The sequence below is a fragment of the Dryobates pubescens genome, chromosome 7, assembly GCF_014839835.1.
Source record: "Dryobates pubescens isolate bDryPub1 chromosome 7, bDryPub1.pri, whole genome shotgun sequence".
Classification (NCBI taxonomy): Eukaryota; Metazoa; Chordata; class Aves; order Piciformes; family Picidae; genus Dryobates; species Dryobates pubescens.
The window spans coordinates 34,700,283-34,717,145 of NC_071618.1; the positions used below are offsets into that span (position 1 = coordinate 34,700,283).

Below are 16,863 nucleotides of genomic sequence, written 5' to 3' on the forward strand. Positions count from 1 at the left end.
TCAGAGGGACTGAAAACTTAACAGTGAGTCAGGACAAACTGGGTGATGGACAGTATGCAATCCATTATCAGAGAGCCTTAAGATCAAGTGATAACATTTTTTCCACTGAAGTGGAAAGAGCATTGTATGCTGAGAATATCAGGCAAAATTGATCTACAGTCAAGAAAAGGAAAAAAATCCCCAAACAAAAACCCCCAAACCAACAAAGCAAGCAAAGGAAAAAAATAACACAAAAACCCCAAACAAACAAGCAACCAACCACCAAAAAAAAATAGACAACCAACCCCCCCCCCAACACACACAACAACAATACCCCCAAACCACAGAACTTAGGAAGTGCAGTTCAGTATTGAAGAAGGAACAGAGAGTAGAATGCTAACTAGCATGGGATGAAGAGAAAACAATATTGTATTAAATCTACCAACCATGTAAAAAAAAAAAAAAACACCACAAATTTACTGCTGTTGATCATTAAAAAGATTGCCAAAAGTAGGTCAGAAATTCAGAGGCTTAAACAATAGGTAATGTCATAAGGGTGACACTGTGGCCATTTTCTCAAGTGACTAGTTGAGAAACTTCAGTTTCTTCCTTTTGCCTGGTGGTATATTCTATGCAGCTTATATGTGATGGGAAAAAAACCTTTAAATTCAATACATGAGTATCAAAAATTGCTGGAGAAAATAGTAAGGAATAATAAATTCTAACACAAAGACTAAAATGTATGCCTTTAAGCCAATCTTTTCCAATATCAACCAATTTGTTCAAGAAGAGGTCTGCAAAAAATGGCTATATTAGGCACAGGAACTCACACACCATGTATTTCTACATTAATAATAACTCTTCAGTACAGACAGTTAAGAAAGACTTAGCTAACTCAAAGTTTTCTGGAAGAACTGAAATAGAACTCAGCACAACATTTGCAGATGACACCAAGTAGGGAGCAGGTGTTGATCTGTTAGAGGGTAGAGAGGCTTTGCAGAGGGACCTTGACAGGCTGGACAGATGGGCAGAATCCAAGGGCATGAGATTTAACACATCTAAGTGCCGGGTTCTGCACATTGGCCACAACAACCCCATGCAGTGCTACAGGCTGGGGACAGAGTGGCTGGAGAGTGAAAGGGACCTGGGGGTGCTGGTTGATAGTAGACTGAACATGAGCCAGCAGCATGCCCAAGTGGCCAAGAAGGCCAATGGCATCCTGGCCTGCATCAGAAATAGTGTGGCCAGCAGGAGCAGGGAAGTCATTGCTCCCTTGCACTCAGCACTGGTTAGGCCACACCTTGAATACTGTGTCCAGTTCTGGGTCCCTCAATTCATGGAAGATGTTGAGTTACTCAAATGTGTCCAGAGAATGGCAACAAAGCTGGTGAGGGACCTGGAACACAAGCCCTATGAGGAGAGGCTGAGGGAGCTGGGGTTGCTTAGCCTGGAGGAGGCTCAGGGGAGACCTTATTGCTCTCTACAAACACCTGAAGGGAGGTTGTAGCCAGGTGGGGCTTGGTATCTTCTCCCAACCAGCACCAGAACAAGAGGACATAGTCTCAAGCTGTGCCAGGGGAGGTGGGGCTTGGTCTCTTCTCCCAGGCAACCAGCACCAGAACAAGAGGACATAGTCTCAAGCTGTGCCAGGGGAGGTTTAGGCTGGATGTTAGGAAGAAATTCTTCACAGAAAGAGTGATTGGCCATTGGAATGGGCTGCCTGGGGAGGTAGTAGAGCACCATCCCTGGAAGTGTTTAAAGTAAGACTGCATGAGGCACTTAGTGTCATGGTTTAGCTGATTAGATGCAGATGGGTGATAGGTTGGGCTTGACAATCTCAAAAGTCTTTTCCAACGAGCTTAATTCTGTGATTTCCAGTAAAACAAGTACATTATTGCTGATAACCTCAATCAATGAAAAGGAATTCCTGAAATCAGTTTAAAATCTGTTTTGTTCTCTTGTAAATAGGAAATACCATAACATTACTTAAACCTTATGATAAAGACTTAATTATTAAGCAGCATGAGAACTTCACATTTGTGCATGCTATCTAGATTTATATATCAATATGAAGTGAGACAAAGAAAGCAGCCAACAATGTTCATCTTAAAAGACACTGGAGTATTACTGCATGACCCCAATCGGTGATTAAGCACTAGAGTTAGCATTCAAACACAATAATGTGAAGAGCAATGTCCTAATGAATTTCCACCTACAAAAAATCCTATAGCTGCATGGGCCTTTTATCAACAAAATAGTAAAACCTCAGAAAGAAACCATAAAAAAATTGTTCAATGTGAAGATGCTGGCATTTGAGCTTACATAAGTATAATGGTCTAAATTGATGCTATTCACCTAGACTCCCTTGATAGAAAAAAAAGAACCTTGAAAAAGGTATTTTTCATTTCTGAATGGACTGAAAGGTCCTTGGGAAATCTTTATTTCTCCCAAGTAACAAGTGAGGGAGCCTCGATGACTAGATTGGGAAGCAGCATGATCTTAGGACTATGCTCTATCAGTGGCAGAATCCTCTCTTTGTATCTTGTCCCAGCCAAATTAACTAAAATAAAAGCAAACCTGGGGGGAACAAAAAAGTGGTCCTTCTCATTCAACTCATCCTGTGACTATATGACTGATGAGCCAACTTGTAAAAGAGAGAAGAGGAAAATCATGCGGTCAGATAGGCAGAGGAATCAGGAAGAATGATCACTGTTTCAGGTTGCCACCTCACTTCTAGATCAACTTAGTCTTACAACAGGCCATGTTGTCAGATTGGGAGAGCTAACTTTCAGAGCGTTGAAGTAAAATAAAAGCCACTCCAAGACTGCAATCAAAACCAAAGAAAAGGCTAATTATTAACCCACCAAAAGGATCAAAAGCAATACAATCATACAGTAAGAAACTAGCATCTTACAGTTCAGCTTGGGGGATAAAAAGGAAAAAGGTAAATTTTCATAGAATAGAATAGACCAGACCACACCAGGCTGGAAGAGACCTTCAAGATCGTGTCCAACCTATCAACCAATCCAACCCACCTAATCAACTAAACCATGGCACCAAGCACCCTATCAAGTCTCCTCCTGAACACCTCCAAAGACAATGACTCCACCACCTCCCTGGGCAGCCCATTCCAATGGGCAATAACTCTCTCTATGAAGAATTTCTTCCTAACATCCAGGCTGAACATCCCCTGGTGCAGCCTGAGACTGTGTCCTCTTGTTCTGGTGCTGGCTGCCTGGGAGAAGAGACCAACATCCGCCTGTCTCCAGCCTCCCTTTAGGTAGCTGTAGACAGCAATAAGGTCACCCCTGAGTCTCTTCCTCTCCAGGCTAAGCAACCCCAGCTCACTCAGCCTCTCCTCATAGGGCTTGTGTTCCAAACCCCTCACCAACTTTGTTGCCCTTAGCTGGACACGTTCCAGCAAGTAAACATCCTTCCTAAACTGAGTGGCCCAGAACTGGGCACAGTTCTCAAGGTGTGGCCTAACCAGCGCAGCATACAGGGGGAGAACCACCTCCCTGCTCCTGCAGAAACAGCAATGCATCAGCTGGGAAGAGCACTGGATATCCTTGTAAGTGCAACACCATCTCAGAGACCATAAAAGCATGTGAGAGCTACAGGCAACAACACAAATTTAAAAGATCACAGGCAGCCTCGGTCACAGTAATAACATGACTTTATGATCCAGAGATAAGAAATTAAAATATCAATATACATATATTAGTACTTTTTGTGCAGCTTTCTATATTATGAAGAGAGAACAAGGAATTCTGCACTCCTGATTTAAAAAAACTAAACATAATAAAAATGTATCTCCCTATATCCATGACACCAATGAATACAGCCTTCTGAAATTTCCAACTTCAACAAGGCTTCATTCTAAACCTTGTAAAACAGGTTTTGAGGCAAACACCTGCACCACAGTATTTGGCAAAGAAGTAATCACTGAAAGAAGAATAAAATGATGATACAAAATGAAGTGATACAGAATACTATTTTTAACCATACATATACATGTAGTAAAAATCTTCAGAATATGTATTTTTAAAGGGTGTTTCCTAACCTTTACAGAACAATATATAATGTACATGAAATGTGTTGAACAGAATAAGCAACTTTTAGAGAGAAAATATGCATGGAACTGTATGGCTGACAGGTCAGCTATTCATTTTCAAACAATACAATTGAAACACACAGGATGAAAACCACATGATAATACACTTTCATGAAGTTTTATACAGACATCTAAGACAACTGCATTCGCTTAACTCTTTTACTACCTATGCAACTAACACTCTTTACAGGAGCAGGCATTCATACCTGAAGGATTACATATTTTACACAGACTATGTAGTTTATATTTTTCAATACAATTTGTTACCACATACCCAGGTATCTGCATGAACAGGCCTGATGTTGCTGAGAAGCACCTCTTCGTAATTCCCGTAATCACAGAATTTAACAACGGCAGTTGTCCCAGAGGAATGGAGAGCTTCAATTTCTGCCCGGTAGAACTTGAAAAGAGAAATGTTCAAGGTCATCAAATACTCCCTGAAATCCCACACTCAGCTTAAAAACTACCTCTTTAAATGAAAAGTGTGCACATACACGTGTGTATGTGTATATATATATATAGACGTAGATACGTGTGTTTGTGTTTTTAGCTTGAGTCAGTACTGTGTTTTGAATAAGATTTGTAGCAGATACATTAAAGTTTCATATGGTAGGCTGCAAGGACACAGTAAAGTGTATTTAGAATACCCATTGAGAAAATATGCAGCTTATGGATTGAACACTTAAAAGACTTGTTTTGATTTCGCTGAAAATAAAACAAATTCATCACTAACAAATGTTATATACAGAGATGTGCTACTCTAAGACTGAAAACACATTTACCAGTAAGTGCCTAACAGCCACATATACTGTACATGGTAATGTACCTGGTAATGTACCTGGTAATGTACACCTAATTTAACACCTAAGATTATAAAAACATTATTAAAATGCTTTTTAAAAAAATCCTCTTCCTAAACATGAAGCTAGATTTTTTTCCTTACATTCATGTGCAAACACATCAGCTTTCTTGAAGATACTCACTTCTGACTGAACACAAAGAAATCACTGCCTCCTAATGGTTAAGTCTAGTCCTGTATTGTATCATCACATTTCACGTCCTACCTGTTGGCAGCAGCAGCAGTTATTCTAACTGCAAAAAACAAACCCATAACCCTCAAACCCCCATCTCTACACCCCCTGGAAATGTGTTTTTCAGGTGACAGTCTGGAATTACCCCATATCTACTTATTTTGCAGATGTCATACTTGACAAAATTTCAAATACCTATCTCACAATAATGCATTCTACAATGTGCTATTACACTTCACACTGAACCACCCATCCAAACTACATACAAAACTGAACATTCTGATAGAATAAGCAATAAAGAAAAAGACAATGGTGACAACACAATTTATTCAAAGCACAGTATTTAAGGTGGTTCTCAGAAAAGGTCAATAACTGGAGAAACTAGACAAAAAGAGTGAGAGAAACTCCTGTACAGACAATAAATCTGAAACTATTATGAAAACAGCCTAAAACATCTTTTACAGAGGAGATAATGAAAGATTTTTCTTGCAGCAAGACACTTACTAGTAAGAAACACAGCTAAAAAGTATTTAAACTTATAGAAATCAGTGAAACCAAGCTATCACACAGCATAACTTATTTATGGAATTCATTCTCTAGCTAATAGTCTACTAGTGAAAACAAAGAAAAAGTCTTTTTCTCTTTCCTTTCTGTAAAGGCTGAAAGAACAAGAGGGATTTTTTTTAATAGTCCTGTTTCTGCAGACACTGGTCTGCATGCAAAGATTGCATGCTGACTTACTCTAGTAAAAGGCATCACACATACACCACTGCAGACTATTCTGATAGCACAGCATCATAGAATTGCCATCCTATTCGTGTTCCTTCAAAAAGAATATGGACATCTAATATCCATATTCATCCCTTCAAATTTTCAGCACTGAAGTCAAATGCTTCAGTGTGGAGCTCAGCCCTCCTAAACTCCACTTATAAGCATTTAGAAGTTTCATCTAAGTGGCATATCTGATTTTAGAAAAATAGAACAAGAAGCTGGCAAGAAGCACACTGCACACCTAGCAACAATGCATTAGCATGCTAAGTCTCCCATGGGTACATAAGAAAACACAGAAGGTACAATTTGAGGTACTTCTCATCGCAAAGGCTTACCTTGTTGTCTTCCCAGTAAAGAGCAAAGCATTCATCCCCTGGTCTCCAACTTTTTCCATACTCCATGTGAATTGATGGTTCTAGTATTTTCTCTGGTTTGATGGGCCCTGATCTCCTTTTGGGACCAGTGTTGTAATACAACATTTTATCATCGAAAGCTGGGATCGCAGCGGGTCCTGATGATTTGATGGGTCCTACTCGCCTTCCTTTCTGATGATGCTCGGTATCTCCATTCGGTACAGCATTAAAGTTATCAGTTCTGCTAGGATTTTGGTAATCATTATTAACACCAAAATGCTGCTCACTCTTTACCATAAAGGCCTCACTACTTATTGTTCGTGCCTTCCTGTCGCAGAAATGTTCAGAATTGTGTATTTGGTTTTCCCTTTTCCCACGTTTCTGGTTATTGTTGTCTGCAATATCTTGAGCAGCAGAATTCTCCTTGAACTCTGTGAAACATACCCCTTTTCCTGCTCTGTTTTGCATGTTGTTATCCCTCTTTTTGAAAGTCATCTCACTCTGGTGAGTAGCTATGGGATAACCCATATCCTTTGGCCTATCATTTCTAGGATAATGTCTGTCACTTTTATTTTTGTCATCTGTCCAGTGTTCTAAAGAGTTGTGCCTTTCAGGACCTCTGCTTCTTGGTAACCCACCACTTTCCAAGGCCTGCCGTGAATTTTGGATATCCTTTTGAAAGCGAGGGGGTTTCTCATTCCTGGGCTGTCTCATGTCATTGCGAGAAATGTGTCTTGAATGATTCTCTTTGATGCCATTCTGTTCTGTATTCACAACTTTGGGCTGTACCTGATGGGGTGGGTGAAACTGCAATTTCGGTTCTACAAAGAAAAAAATTGTTTCAATTATTAATGTATTTCAGAAATATTAAAACATCATAGAAATAGCGCTTCAGATCCTGACAAAGGAACAGCATTATTTAGAAAAGCATTCAATAGTTACCTTTTGTGATACACAAATTGATCAGTACACAGAAAATTTAGCAGAGACACTCGAACTGTAATTCCTAGTTATTGGAAAACATACACTACTCTGGACTGTACTCAGAACCAAACCACCTACCAGCATGAGATAAACTTCATGGATTTCCAGAAATTTGTTTCTCCCTATAGACATGAGGAACTCACTTGAATAAGAGCCATTTAGAACAGAAAAACAGAATTCCAACATGGAGAAAGAAGGGGGCAGGGGGGGAGGAGGAAATGAGAGGAAAAAAGGAATACTTTTCATCTGAATGAAAGCTTTCTGTAAAAATACTTTGTTAACAGCTCTTCAGTATCAAAGACAAAAGGCAAGAAATAGAAGTGATAAAAGGTACACAGTGGACAACACATAGATAGTGGGAAGAGCAATAAAGCCCAGAACTCTGGAGACTCTGATCAACAGGCCAGAACAAGAACTGCTTAAGTATTACCTTTGAGATATTCCACCAGAACTCTAACCAATAAGAAGAGGAAAAAAAAAATATTAAAAATTATTATTGTGGATCTCATGAGAAAGATCAAACTTGCTACAGGATGCTGGGGCGGAGGGGAATTGTGGGGATCACTGAAAAACCTTTATAGAATTACATTTTTATTTAAGTATAATAGGGTGTTTAGGTGAAGAGACAAAGGAGGGGAAGGAGCAAGATGTATCAAGGAGGAATAAGCACAAAAAAGAATGAGATTAAACAGGGAAGTGGCAACTAAACAGGCTCCAGGTTAACACACGTGCCAGGTCAACTCCTGCACACGATCACTGCAGCCCATCTCATCTCCTGATTAACGGAACAAACTCATTACAGTGGTTCATGTCTGTATAAGCAATTTCTCATGTTAGGTGGGTGTCTGCATTCTCTTGCCTGTGCTCATTCATGGCAGTAGGCTATGTATGCACTGTTGTGCACAAGTCTGGTGTGCATGCAGGGGCCAGTGGGACCATGCACTTCAGGTCTCTGCTCCTCAGCCCTGAATACACTCCTATGGTAAGGAAAAACTAAGAACTTCAGTTTACCACTCTGTTACTAGAAGAAACAATGGATGCTGCTGCCTGAAAAGAAATGTATGCATTTTCATTATTACTACACAGCAAGAGTTAAAATTGTAAAAGTTTGTGCTTCCTCCCCCACATTGTTACTAATAGCTCCTGGAATTTTTATCCAAGTGACTAAATTGCATAGTAAGAATCTAAGTTTTATCTTTACATACACTTGGTTTAAAGCTTTTTGACTTCTGAAAATTAGGGTCACTAACATGACCTAGTGTTTGGTTTTTTGAAGTGGCATAAGCCTACATGAGGCTTCACATGAGTGTAATCTTGATAAAAAACACATCTTGCTGCAAAATTTGTGACTTGAAAACCAAAAATGTTTTTAACGCATGAATATGTAAATATATTACTCAGAGAACTAAGAGTTTCATAAATATTAATTTTCTTTTTTTTTAAAAAATGAAATTATTACTTTTTAAATCTTTTAACATTTAAATTATTTTTAGATTAAATCCTTCAAGTTTAGAAGTACTTGCTTATCTCTCCTTTACCAATGCAACATGAAACTTGCCCTTTGACCTTATTCTAAATGAAGACGTATTTCCTATATGCAGTTACAGTATGCAGTTCTGGGCCCCTCAGTTCAGGAAGGATCTTGACTTGCTGGAATGTGTCCAGAGAAGGGCAACAAAGTTGGTGAGGGGTTTGGAACACAAGCCCTGTGAGGAGAGGCTGAGGGAGCTGGGGTTGTTTAGCCTGGAGAGAAGGAGGCTCAGGGGAGACTTTATTGCTCTCTACAACTACCTGAAGGGAGGTTGTAGCCAGGTGGGGGCTGGTCTCTTCTCCCAGACAACCACTACCAGAACAAGAGGACAGAGTCTCAAGCTGCACCAGGGGAGGTTCAAACTGGATGTTACGAGGAAATTCTTCACAGAAAGAGTGATTGGCCATCGGAGTGGGCTGCCCGGGGAGGTGGTGGAGTCACCATCATTGGAAGTGTTTAGGAGGAGACTGGATGGGGTGCTTGGTTCCATGGTTTAGTTGATTAGGTGGGTTGGATGATAGGTTGGATGCGATGACCTTAAAGGTCTCTTCCAACCTGAGCTGAGTAGTCACCTCAGACAGCGTCTAGTACACAACCAGGACTCTGTACAACTGCAAGACCTACCCCCTAAGTATGTAGAGTAGTTATAATACCTTAAAACCTTGAGGAAAAACAGAAGCATACACATATTCTTCTATAATTGGAAGAAGTTTACTGACATTCATATTCAATGTCATAGCACGTAGTAAGTCTTTTTAGCTATTGTCTAGGCACATGAATGAAAACAGATGGCTTTACTAGACACCAAAAACAAATAACCACCTGTATGTAATATATCTCCAAGCAACCTACTTCTGTCACACAGCTGCAAATTGTCTTTCTTCCCTTCTTCCACCTCTTTTGACCTGCTTTGCAAAAGAGTTACAAGCACTCTCACATAAGACAATGTTTGGTCTTTAGCTAGGAAATATTAATCTTTAAAATCCAGAAAGAAATAATTCAGAACTCAAATGCTATTCACCTACTTACAAGAATTGCCTGTAAAATAGGGTATTAAGAAGATTCACTTGAGTTATAACCTACTATTCTACAAACCACTTTTTTTAAAAGCTGATCTTTAATTTCTGAAACTATTACTGCAGAATTAGTTTACCACTTTTAAATCAAAAATGCATGTATAAATCTGTATTTCAGTCAAAGCAAGAACCAGAGACTACAGCCTATGACTTCCTCCCATCTGAAGTAGACCTATTAACAGACTAGACATGCATGCATCTCCCGTGATCCCATTAATGTAGTTCATTGCACAGGAGGTTCACTTCAACAGGAAAAGTATTAAACATCCACCCAGGCACGGTTTGTCTCTTGGGAGGACTGAAGAGGCAATTCTGGGCAATCTAAAACTGAAAAGGTTTTGGCTTTGTGTGTCCTAACTAATGCTCTAAAAAAAAAAAAAAAACCAACAAAAAAACCCCACAATGCTATCAAATCATTCAGGTTGGAAAAGACTCCTGGGATCATCAAGTCCAACCATTGACTCTATATAAAGTTCACCCCTAAACCATATCCCTAAGCCCCAGATCTGAAGGACCTTTAAACACATCCAGGGGTGGTGACTCAACCACCTCCCTGGGCAGCCTGTTCCAATGTCTGACCTCTCTTTCTGTGAAAAAAAAAAAAAGTCCTAAACCTACTGTGTTGGAGTTTGAGACCATTCCCTCTTGTTCTGTCACTAATTACCTGCGAGAAGAGTCCAGCACCAACCCTTCTACAACCTCCCTTCAGGAAGTTGTAGGAAATGCTGAGGTCTCCCCTCAGCCTCCTCTTTAAATTGAGCAGCCCCAGCTCCTTCAGTAACTCTTCATAAGATTTATTCTCCAGGCCCTTTGAAAGCTTTGTTGCCCTCCTCTGCACTCACTCCAGCACCTCCACATCTCTCTTGTATTGAGGTTCCCAAAACCGAACACAATATTCAAGGTGTGGCCTCACCAGAGCCGAGTACAAGGGGACAATCACCTCCCTACCCCCGTTGGACACAGCATTTCTGATACAAGCCAGGATGCCATCGGCTTTCTTGGCCACCTGGGCACACTGCTGGCTCATATGCAGCCACTGTCAATTGGAACCCCCAGGTCTCTCTCTGCCAGAAGGCTTCCCAGCCATACTTCCCTAAGCCCGTAGCATTGCAAGGGGTATGTTTCTCACCACCTACCCCACTTAGTAACAAATAACTTATTTTAAAAGTTGATCTTTGCTTGAGTATTTCAAAGACACAGATGTCTGTCAAAAGCTTTTGTGGCTTTGAATCCTGACCAGATGGAAGCACAAGTCTGTTCTCAATCCCTAAGAACCAAAAAGAGAAAAAGTATCTGAAACATGCCTAGTTCTCAGCATTTTGTTGATTATTCCTCAATACTACAGTCAAAGCCCTTGCTACTGTTTTGTTCTCACTAAGAATCCTTGTGTTTACTTATTTAAACCGGCAAAGATGGATGAATTGTTCCTCATAACAAAAGAAAAACAAGATGATGATTAATGGAGAAAATCTTCTGTGTTTGGCAGCAGAAATAATCCAAGGGTAAGCAAAGGCAGCTAGTTGACAGCAATTTTGTTTACTATTTATCTCTTATAGTCAGCAGGTTTCTCCTGACAACCAAAACTCAAACTACTTAATTCCAACAGAGAAACACTCAGTGCCAACCAATCAGAGTTTGAAATAAATAAATAAATGTGCAGTATAACAAAACTATGGGTTGGTTAGCTTTAATTTCCTGTAGTTCACTTAAATAAAAGTATGCTTAATATAGGCTATGTTTTACAATTGAAGAACTCGCAGAGATCGTGGAGTGAGGTATTCAATACTTTTAACAACTGTAATTACTTAAGACAAATGAAATGTATCAACATCACAAGACACCACTTGCAGGGCAAAAGATTATGATCTTACTATTTTATAAGTAATTCTTACCTCTTAAAAAAACCCCAAACAAACAAACAACCCACTAACCAACCAAGCCCACAAACAACAGAAAGCTTACTGTGCTGTCTTATCCTGGCCTGCATCAGGAACAGTGTGGCCAGCAGGAGCAGGGAGGTCATTCTGCCCCTCTACACTGCACTGGTTAGGCTGCACCTCAAGTACTGTGTCCAGTTCTGGGCCCCTCAGTTTAGGAAGGATGTTGACTTGCTGGAACGTGTCCAGAGAAGGGCAATGAAGTTGGTGAGGGGCTTGGAGCACAAGCCCTATGAGGAGAGGCTGAGGGAGCTGGGGTTGCTTAGCCTGGAGAAAAGGAGACTCAGGGGTGACCTTATTGCTCTCTACAACTACCTGAAGGGAGGTTGTAGACAGACGGATGTTGGTCTCTTCTCCCAGGCAACCAGCACCAGAACAAGAGGACACAGTCTCAGGCTGTGCCAGGGGAGGTTTAGGCTGGAAGTTAGGAGGAAGTTTTACACAGAGAGAGTGATTGCCCATTGGAATGGGCTGCCCGGGGAGGTGGTGGAGTCACCATCACTGGAGGTGTTCAGGAGGAGACTTGATGGGGTGCTCGGTTGCCATGGTTTAGTTGATTAGGTGGTATTGGATGATAGGTTGGACACAATGATCTTGAAGGTCTCTTCCAACCTGGTTTATTCTATTCTATTTTAGTATCTCTCTTTGTGGTAGGTTGAGAGAGGGCTTAGCTCTCCCTCCTCCACAGAGTAAGAAACCACAGCTAACTCAGTCGAAGAGCAAAAGCTATATATTTACAAGCATATATGGAAATCAGGTTATATATAACACAATATATACAGGTATTTACAATATATACACAGAAATACACAGCAAAGACAAATAACACAACAAAAATCCCTCCCTCAGGGAGGGATCCCCTCTTTGGAACCCCCTCTCTCCCCCCCTTACCTCCCTTTTTCCCCAAAAAGGGGTTAGAGAGAGAGAAAGGCAAGTTACTAAGGAAAAGAGTTGTTAGCAAGCTTCAAAAGCCCATGCAGGATTAGTGTTTGCTTATCTGAAGGCCAAGTCCAGCAGTTCGCAGAAGAAGCAGGCAGGGAGAACAGGCTGAAACACCAAACTCCCCCAACTCCCAAACCGAACTGAACTGAGGAAAAAATTTTCCAACCGCTTCACAATCTAAAGCTGAATTTTTGTTTATCAACCAATGAAATTCGTTTAGAATATCAGAATGTTTTGGTTCTAGTACCAAAAACATTAGCCAGTGTGTTCCAGCAGTGTTTGTTCTTAAAGGCACAGCCTCAAACGACCACAGTCCACCCCTTTCTAAACAATTTCATTGGCTGTTCGTACTGTCCATCCAGTCCAGAACAATATTTACAGTTCGTAAGTTAAGTTCATCGTCCATTCCGGCTATACTCAGATGTAGATGATTCAGAAGTCCAAGAAAATCCAAAATCAAGAAAATGGAAAACAGTTTGTCTCTCCGCAGACGAAGCGAAGAAAAAGGGAAACAGGGACTCAGGGACTCTCAGTTGACTCAGGGCTCTCAGGGTTCTCAGGGTTCGTGCACCGTAGATTCCTCAGGGACTCTTTCCTTTGGACGCGCTGTAGCTGTACAACATTCTGAAATTAAACTCTCTCAGCTAAAGTTAAATCTCTTTGTGGAATACACTGAATTTCACCATTCTCTTGCATTACCCAATAAGTGTGACCCGGACCTTCTGCTGAAACCACCCCTCGGACAGGTTTAGCCTCTCCTGAGGGCGAAAATACCCAAACAGTTTTACCTAACAGATTCTTTTCCCTAACAACAGGAACTCTATCACCTTCTACTTTCTGTAGCAGATCAGAATGTGCAGGTCCAGCTCGGTTCACTGAACCTCTACTGTTCACCAGCCAGGTTGCTTGTGCTAAATGTTTCTCCCAGTTTTTCAAAGATCCACCTCCCATGGCTTTGAGAGTGGTCTTCAACAAACCGTTGTAGCGTTCAATCTTCCCTGCAGCTGGTGCATAGTAAGGAATATGGAAAATCCACTCAATACCATGCTCTTTTGCCCAGCTCTTTACAAGGTTGTTCTTGAAGTGAGTTCCGTTGTCTGACTCAATCCTCTCTGGAGTTCCGTGTCTCCACAGGATCTGTCTCTCCAGACCGAGAATGGTGTTGCGTGCAGTTGCATGTGGGACTGCGTAAGTTTCCAGCCATCCAGTGTTTGCCTCTACCATAGTAAGCACGTACTGCTTACCAGAACGAGAACGTGGTAGAGTGATGTAGTCAATCTGCCAAGCTTCACCATACCTGTATTTGGACCATCTGTCACCATACCACAAGGGCTTAATTCTCTTTGCCTGCTTAATAGCAGCACAAATGTCACAGTCATGGATGACTTGTGTGATGGCATCCATGGAAATGTCTATGGATCTGTCACGAGCCCATTGGTATGTTGCATCTCTGCCTTGATGTCCTGACGAATCGTGAGCCCACCGAGCTAAGAATATTTCACCTCGGTGTTTCCAGTCGAGATCAAGTTCAGAGTCCTTGTCTACTTGAGAAACTCTTGCAGCTAGATCTGCCTGATGGTTGTGCTGCTGTTCCTCAGTAGCTTTGCTCTTGGGAATGTGAGCATCAATGTGTCTCACTTTCACTGGAATTCTCTCGATTCGATCAGCAATGTCTTGCCACAGTTCAGCTGCCCAGATGGGTTTTCCTTTCCTCTGCCAGCCATTCTTTTTCCAGTTCTTTAGCCAACCCCATAGAGCATTGGCTACCATCCATGAGTCGGTGTAGAGATAAAGCTTTGGCCATCTCTCACGTTCAGCCACGTCGAGAGCTAGCTGGACAGCTTTTACCTCTGCAAACTGACTGGATTCTCCTTCTCCATCCTTCGCCTCTGCAACTCGGCGTGTTGGACTCCACACTGCAGACTTCCACCTTCGCTTGTTCCCGACGAGACGACAGGAACCGTCTGTGAACAAAGCATATTTCTTTTCATCATCTGAAAGGTCATTGTAAGGAGGAGCTTCCTCAGCACGAGTTACTCTCTCCTCTGGAGGTTTAGTACAGTTAGTACCTTCAGGCCAACTCGAGATCACCTCCACCAGACCAGGTCTTTCAAGATTTCCCATTCGAGCTCTCTGTGTTATCAGGGCCATCCACTTAGACCAGGTGGAATCTGTGGCATGATGTGGTGTGGAACCTTTGCCTTTGAACATCCAATTCAAAACTGGCAATCTGGGAGCTAAGAGAAGTTGTGACTCAGTTCCAATCACTTCAGAAGCTGCTTTCACTCCTTCATAGGCAGCTAGAATCTCTTTCTCTGTTGGAGTGTAATTAGCCTCTGAACCTCTGTAACCTCGACTCCAGAAACCAAGAGGTCGTCCACGTGTCTCACCTGGAGCTTTTTGCCACAAGCACCAGGTTGGACCATTGTCACCTGCAGCCGTGTACAAAATGTTCTTAATGTCTGGACCATCTCGCACAGGTCCCAGACCCACTGCTTGTACTACTTCTTGCTTTATCTGGTCAAAGGCTGCTTGTTGTTCAGGTCCCCAGTGGAAACTGTTCCTCTTTCGAGTCACATCATACAGAGGTTTCACAATCTGACTGTATCCAGGAATGTGTAGTCTCCAAAATCCCACTATCCCCAAGAAACGTAGAGTTTCTTGCTTGTTCGTGGGATTTGCCATGGTAGAGACTCTATTTACCACATCCACTGGAATGTGTCGGTGTCCATCCTGCCACTGCACTCCCAGAAACTGGATCTCTGTGGTAGGACCTTTCACTTTGTCTCTCTTGATGGCAAAACCTGCATTCAGGAGAATGTCCATGATTTTGTTACCTTTCTCGAAGACTTCCTCAGCAGTTTTACCCCAGACGATGATATCATCGATGAACTGGATGTGTTCTGGAGCACCACCTTCCTCCAGAGCATCATGGATTACTGCATGACAGATGCTGGAGCTGTGGATCCAGCCCATTGGCAGTCTGTTGAAAGTGTACTGGATTCCTCTCCAGGTGAAAGCAAACTGAGGCCTACATTCCTCTGCTATGGGAATAGAGAAGAAGGCATTAGCAATGTCTATGGTAGCATACCATTTGGCCTCTTTAGATTCCAGCTCATACTGGAGTTCCATCATGTCTGGTACTGCTGCACTCATAGGCGGAGTTACTTCATTCAGGGCTCGGTAGTCCACTGTCAGACGCCAGTCTCCATTCGGCTTTCGCACAGGCCACACTGGACTGTTGAAAGGTGAATGAGTTTTGCTGATGACTTTCTGACTCTCCAACTGACGAATCAGATTCTGAATGGGCAACAAAGAGTCACGGTTGGTTCTGTATTGTCTGTGATGCACAGTCCGAGAAGCAACCGGCAACTTAATGTCCTGAATCTTGTGTTGTCCCACAACTGCAGATTCATCAGAAAGCTCAGGTCTAGCAGACAGCTTCAGTTTTTGTCCATCAATTTCTACAGAAGCTACTCCAAAAGCCCATTTGTAACCTTTAGGGTCTTTGAAACGCCCTTCTTTCAGAAAATCAATTCCCAAAATACAAGGTGCATCAGGTCCGGTCACAACTGTATGCTTTTTCCATTGTTTACCAGTTAAGCTTATATTAACCTCCACCTTACTTAACTCTTGAGATCCACCAGTGACTCCCAGAATAGTTATGGACTCCGATCCCTGATAATTTGATGGCAATATGGTGCACTGAGCTCCTGTGTCAACCAAGGCCCTGTACTTCTGAAAGTGTGAAGTGCCAGGCCACTGGATGTACACATCCCAATAGATTCTGTTATCTGTATTACCCCTCTCCTCCCCCTGGCAGGAGGCAGGGCACCCCTAGTTATGGGGAACATGTCCACAGGTGCAACGAGCACACTGTGCAATGTTAGAACTGGAGCCACTGTTGGAGCTACTAGAGTTGTCCTGGGGAACTGTAGAAGTAACAGCTACCCTTCTGGTATTGCTACCTCGGGTTCTGCCACTTTGCAGTTCTCTCAGTCTCCTGAAAAGATCAGAAGTTGGTTGACCATCCCACCTGTTCATGTTCTCACCAAACTGATCACGCAGGGTAATCCAAATAGTCCTACGTGACTGCCTTGGTGGTCTGTTTTGGTTTGATCTGTTTTGGAATGACCTCCTTGGAG

At 42.0% G+C, this 16,863-nt stretch overlaps 1 protein-coding gene across 3 annotated transcripts in view; it reads right to left on the reverse strand.

Annotated features, from left to right (window-relative positions):
• TDRD3 (tudor domain containing 3) overlaps positions 1–16,863 on the reverse strand; it is a 119,230-nt gene that overhangs the window by 19,940 nt on the left and 82,427 nt on the right. For all 3 annotated transcript variants that reach the window (XM_054163052.1, XM_054163051.1, XM_054163053.1), the window contains 2 exons: positions 6,231–7,069; positions 4,368–4,493 (listed from right to left, as the gene is read on the reverse strand). In XM_054163052.1, the coding sequence (XP_054019027.1) occupies positions 4,368–4,493; positions 6,231–7,069 (965 nt within the window). The remainder of the gene's footprint in view (positions 1–4,367; positions 4,494–6,230; positions 7,070–16,863) is intronic.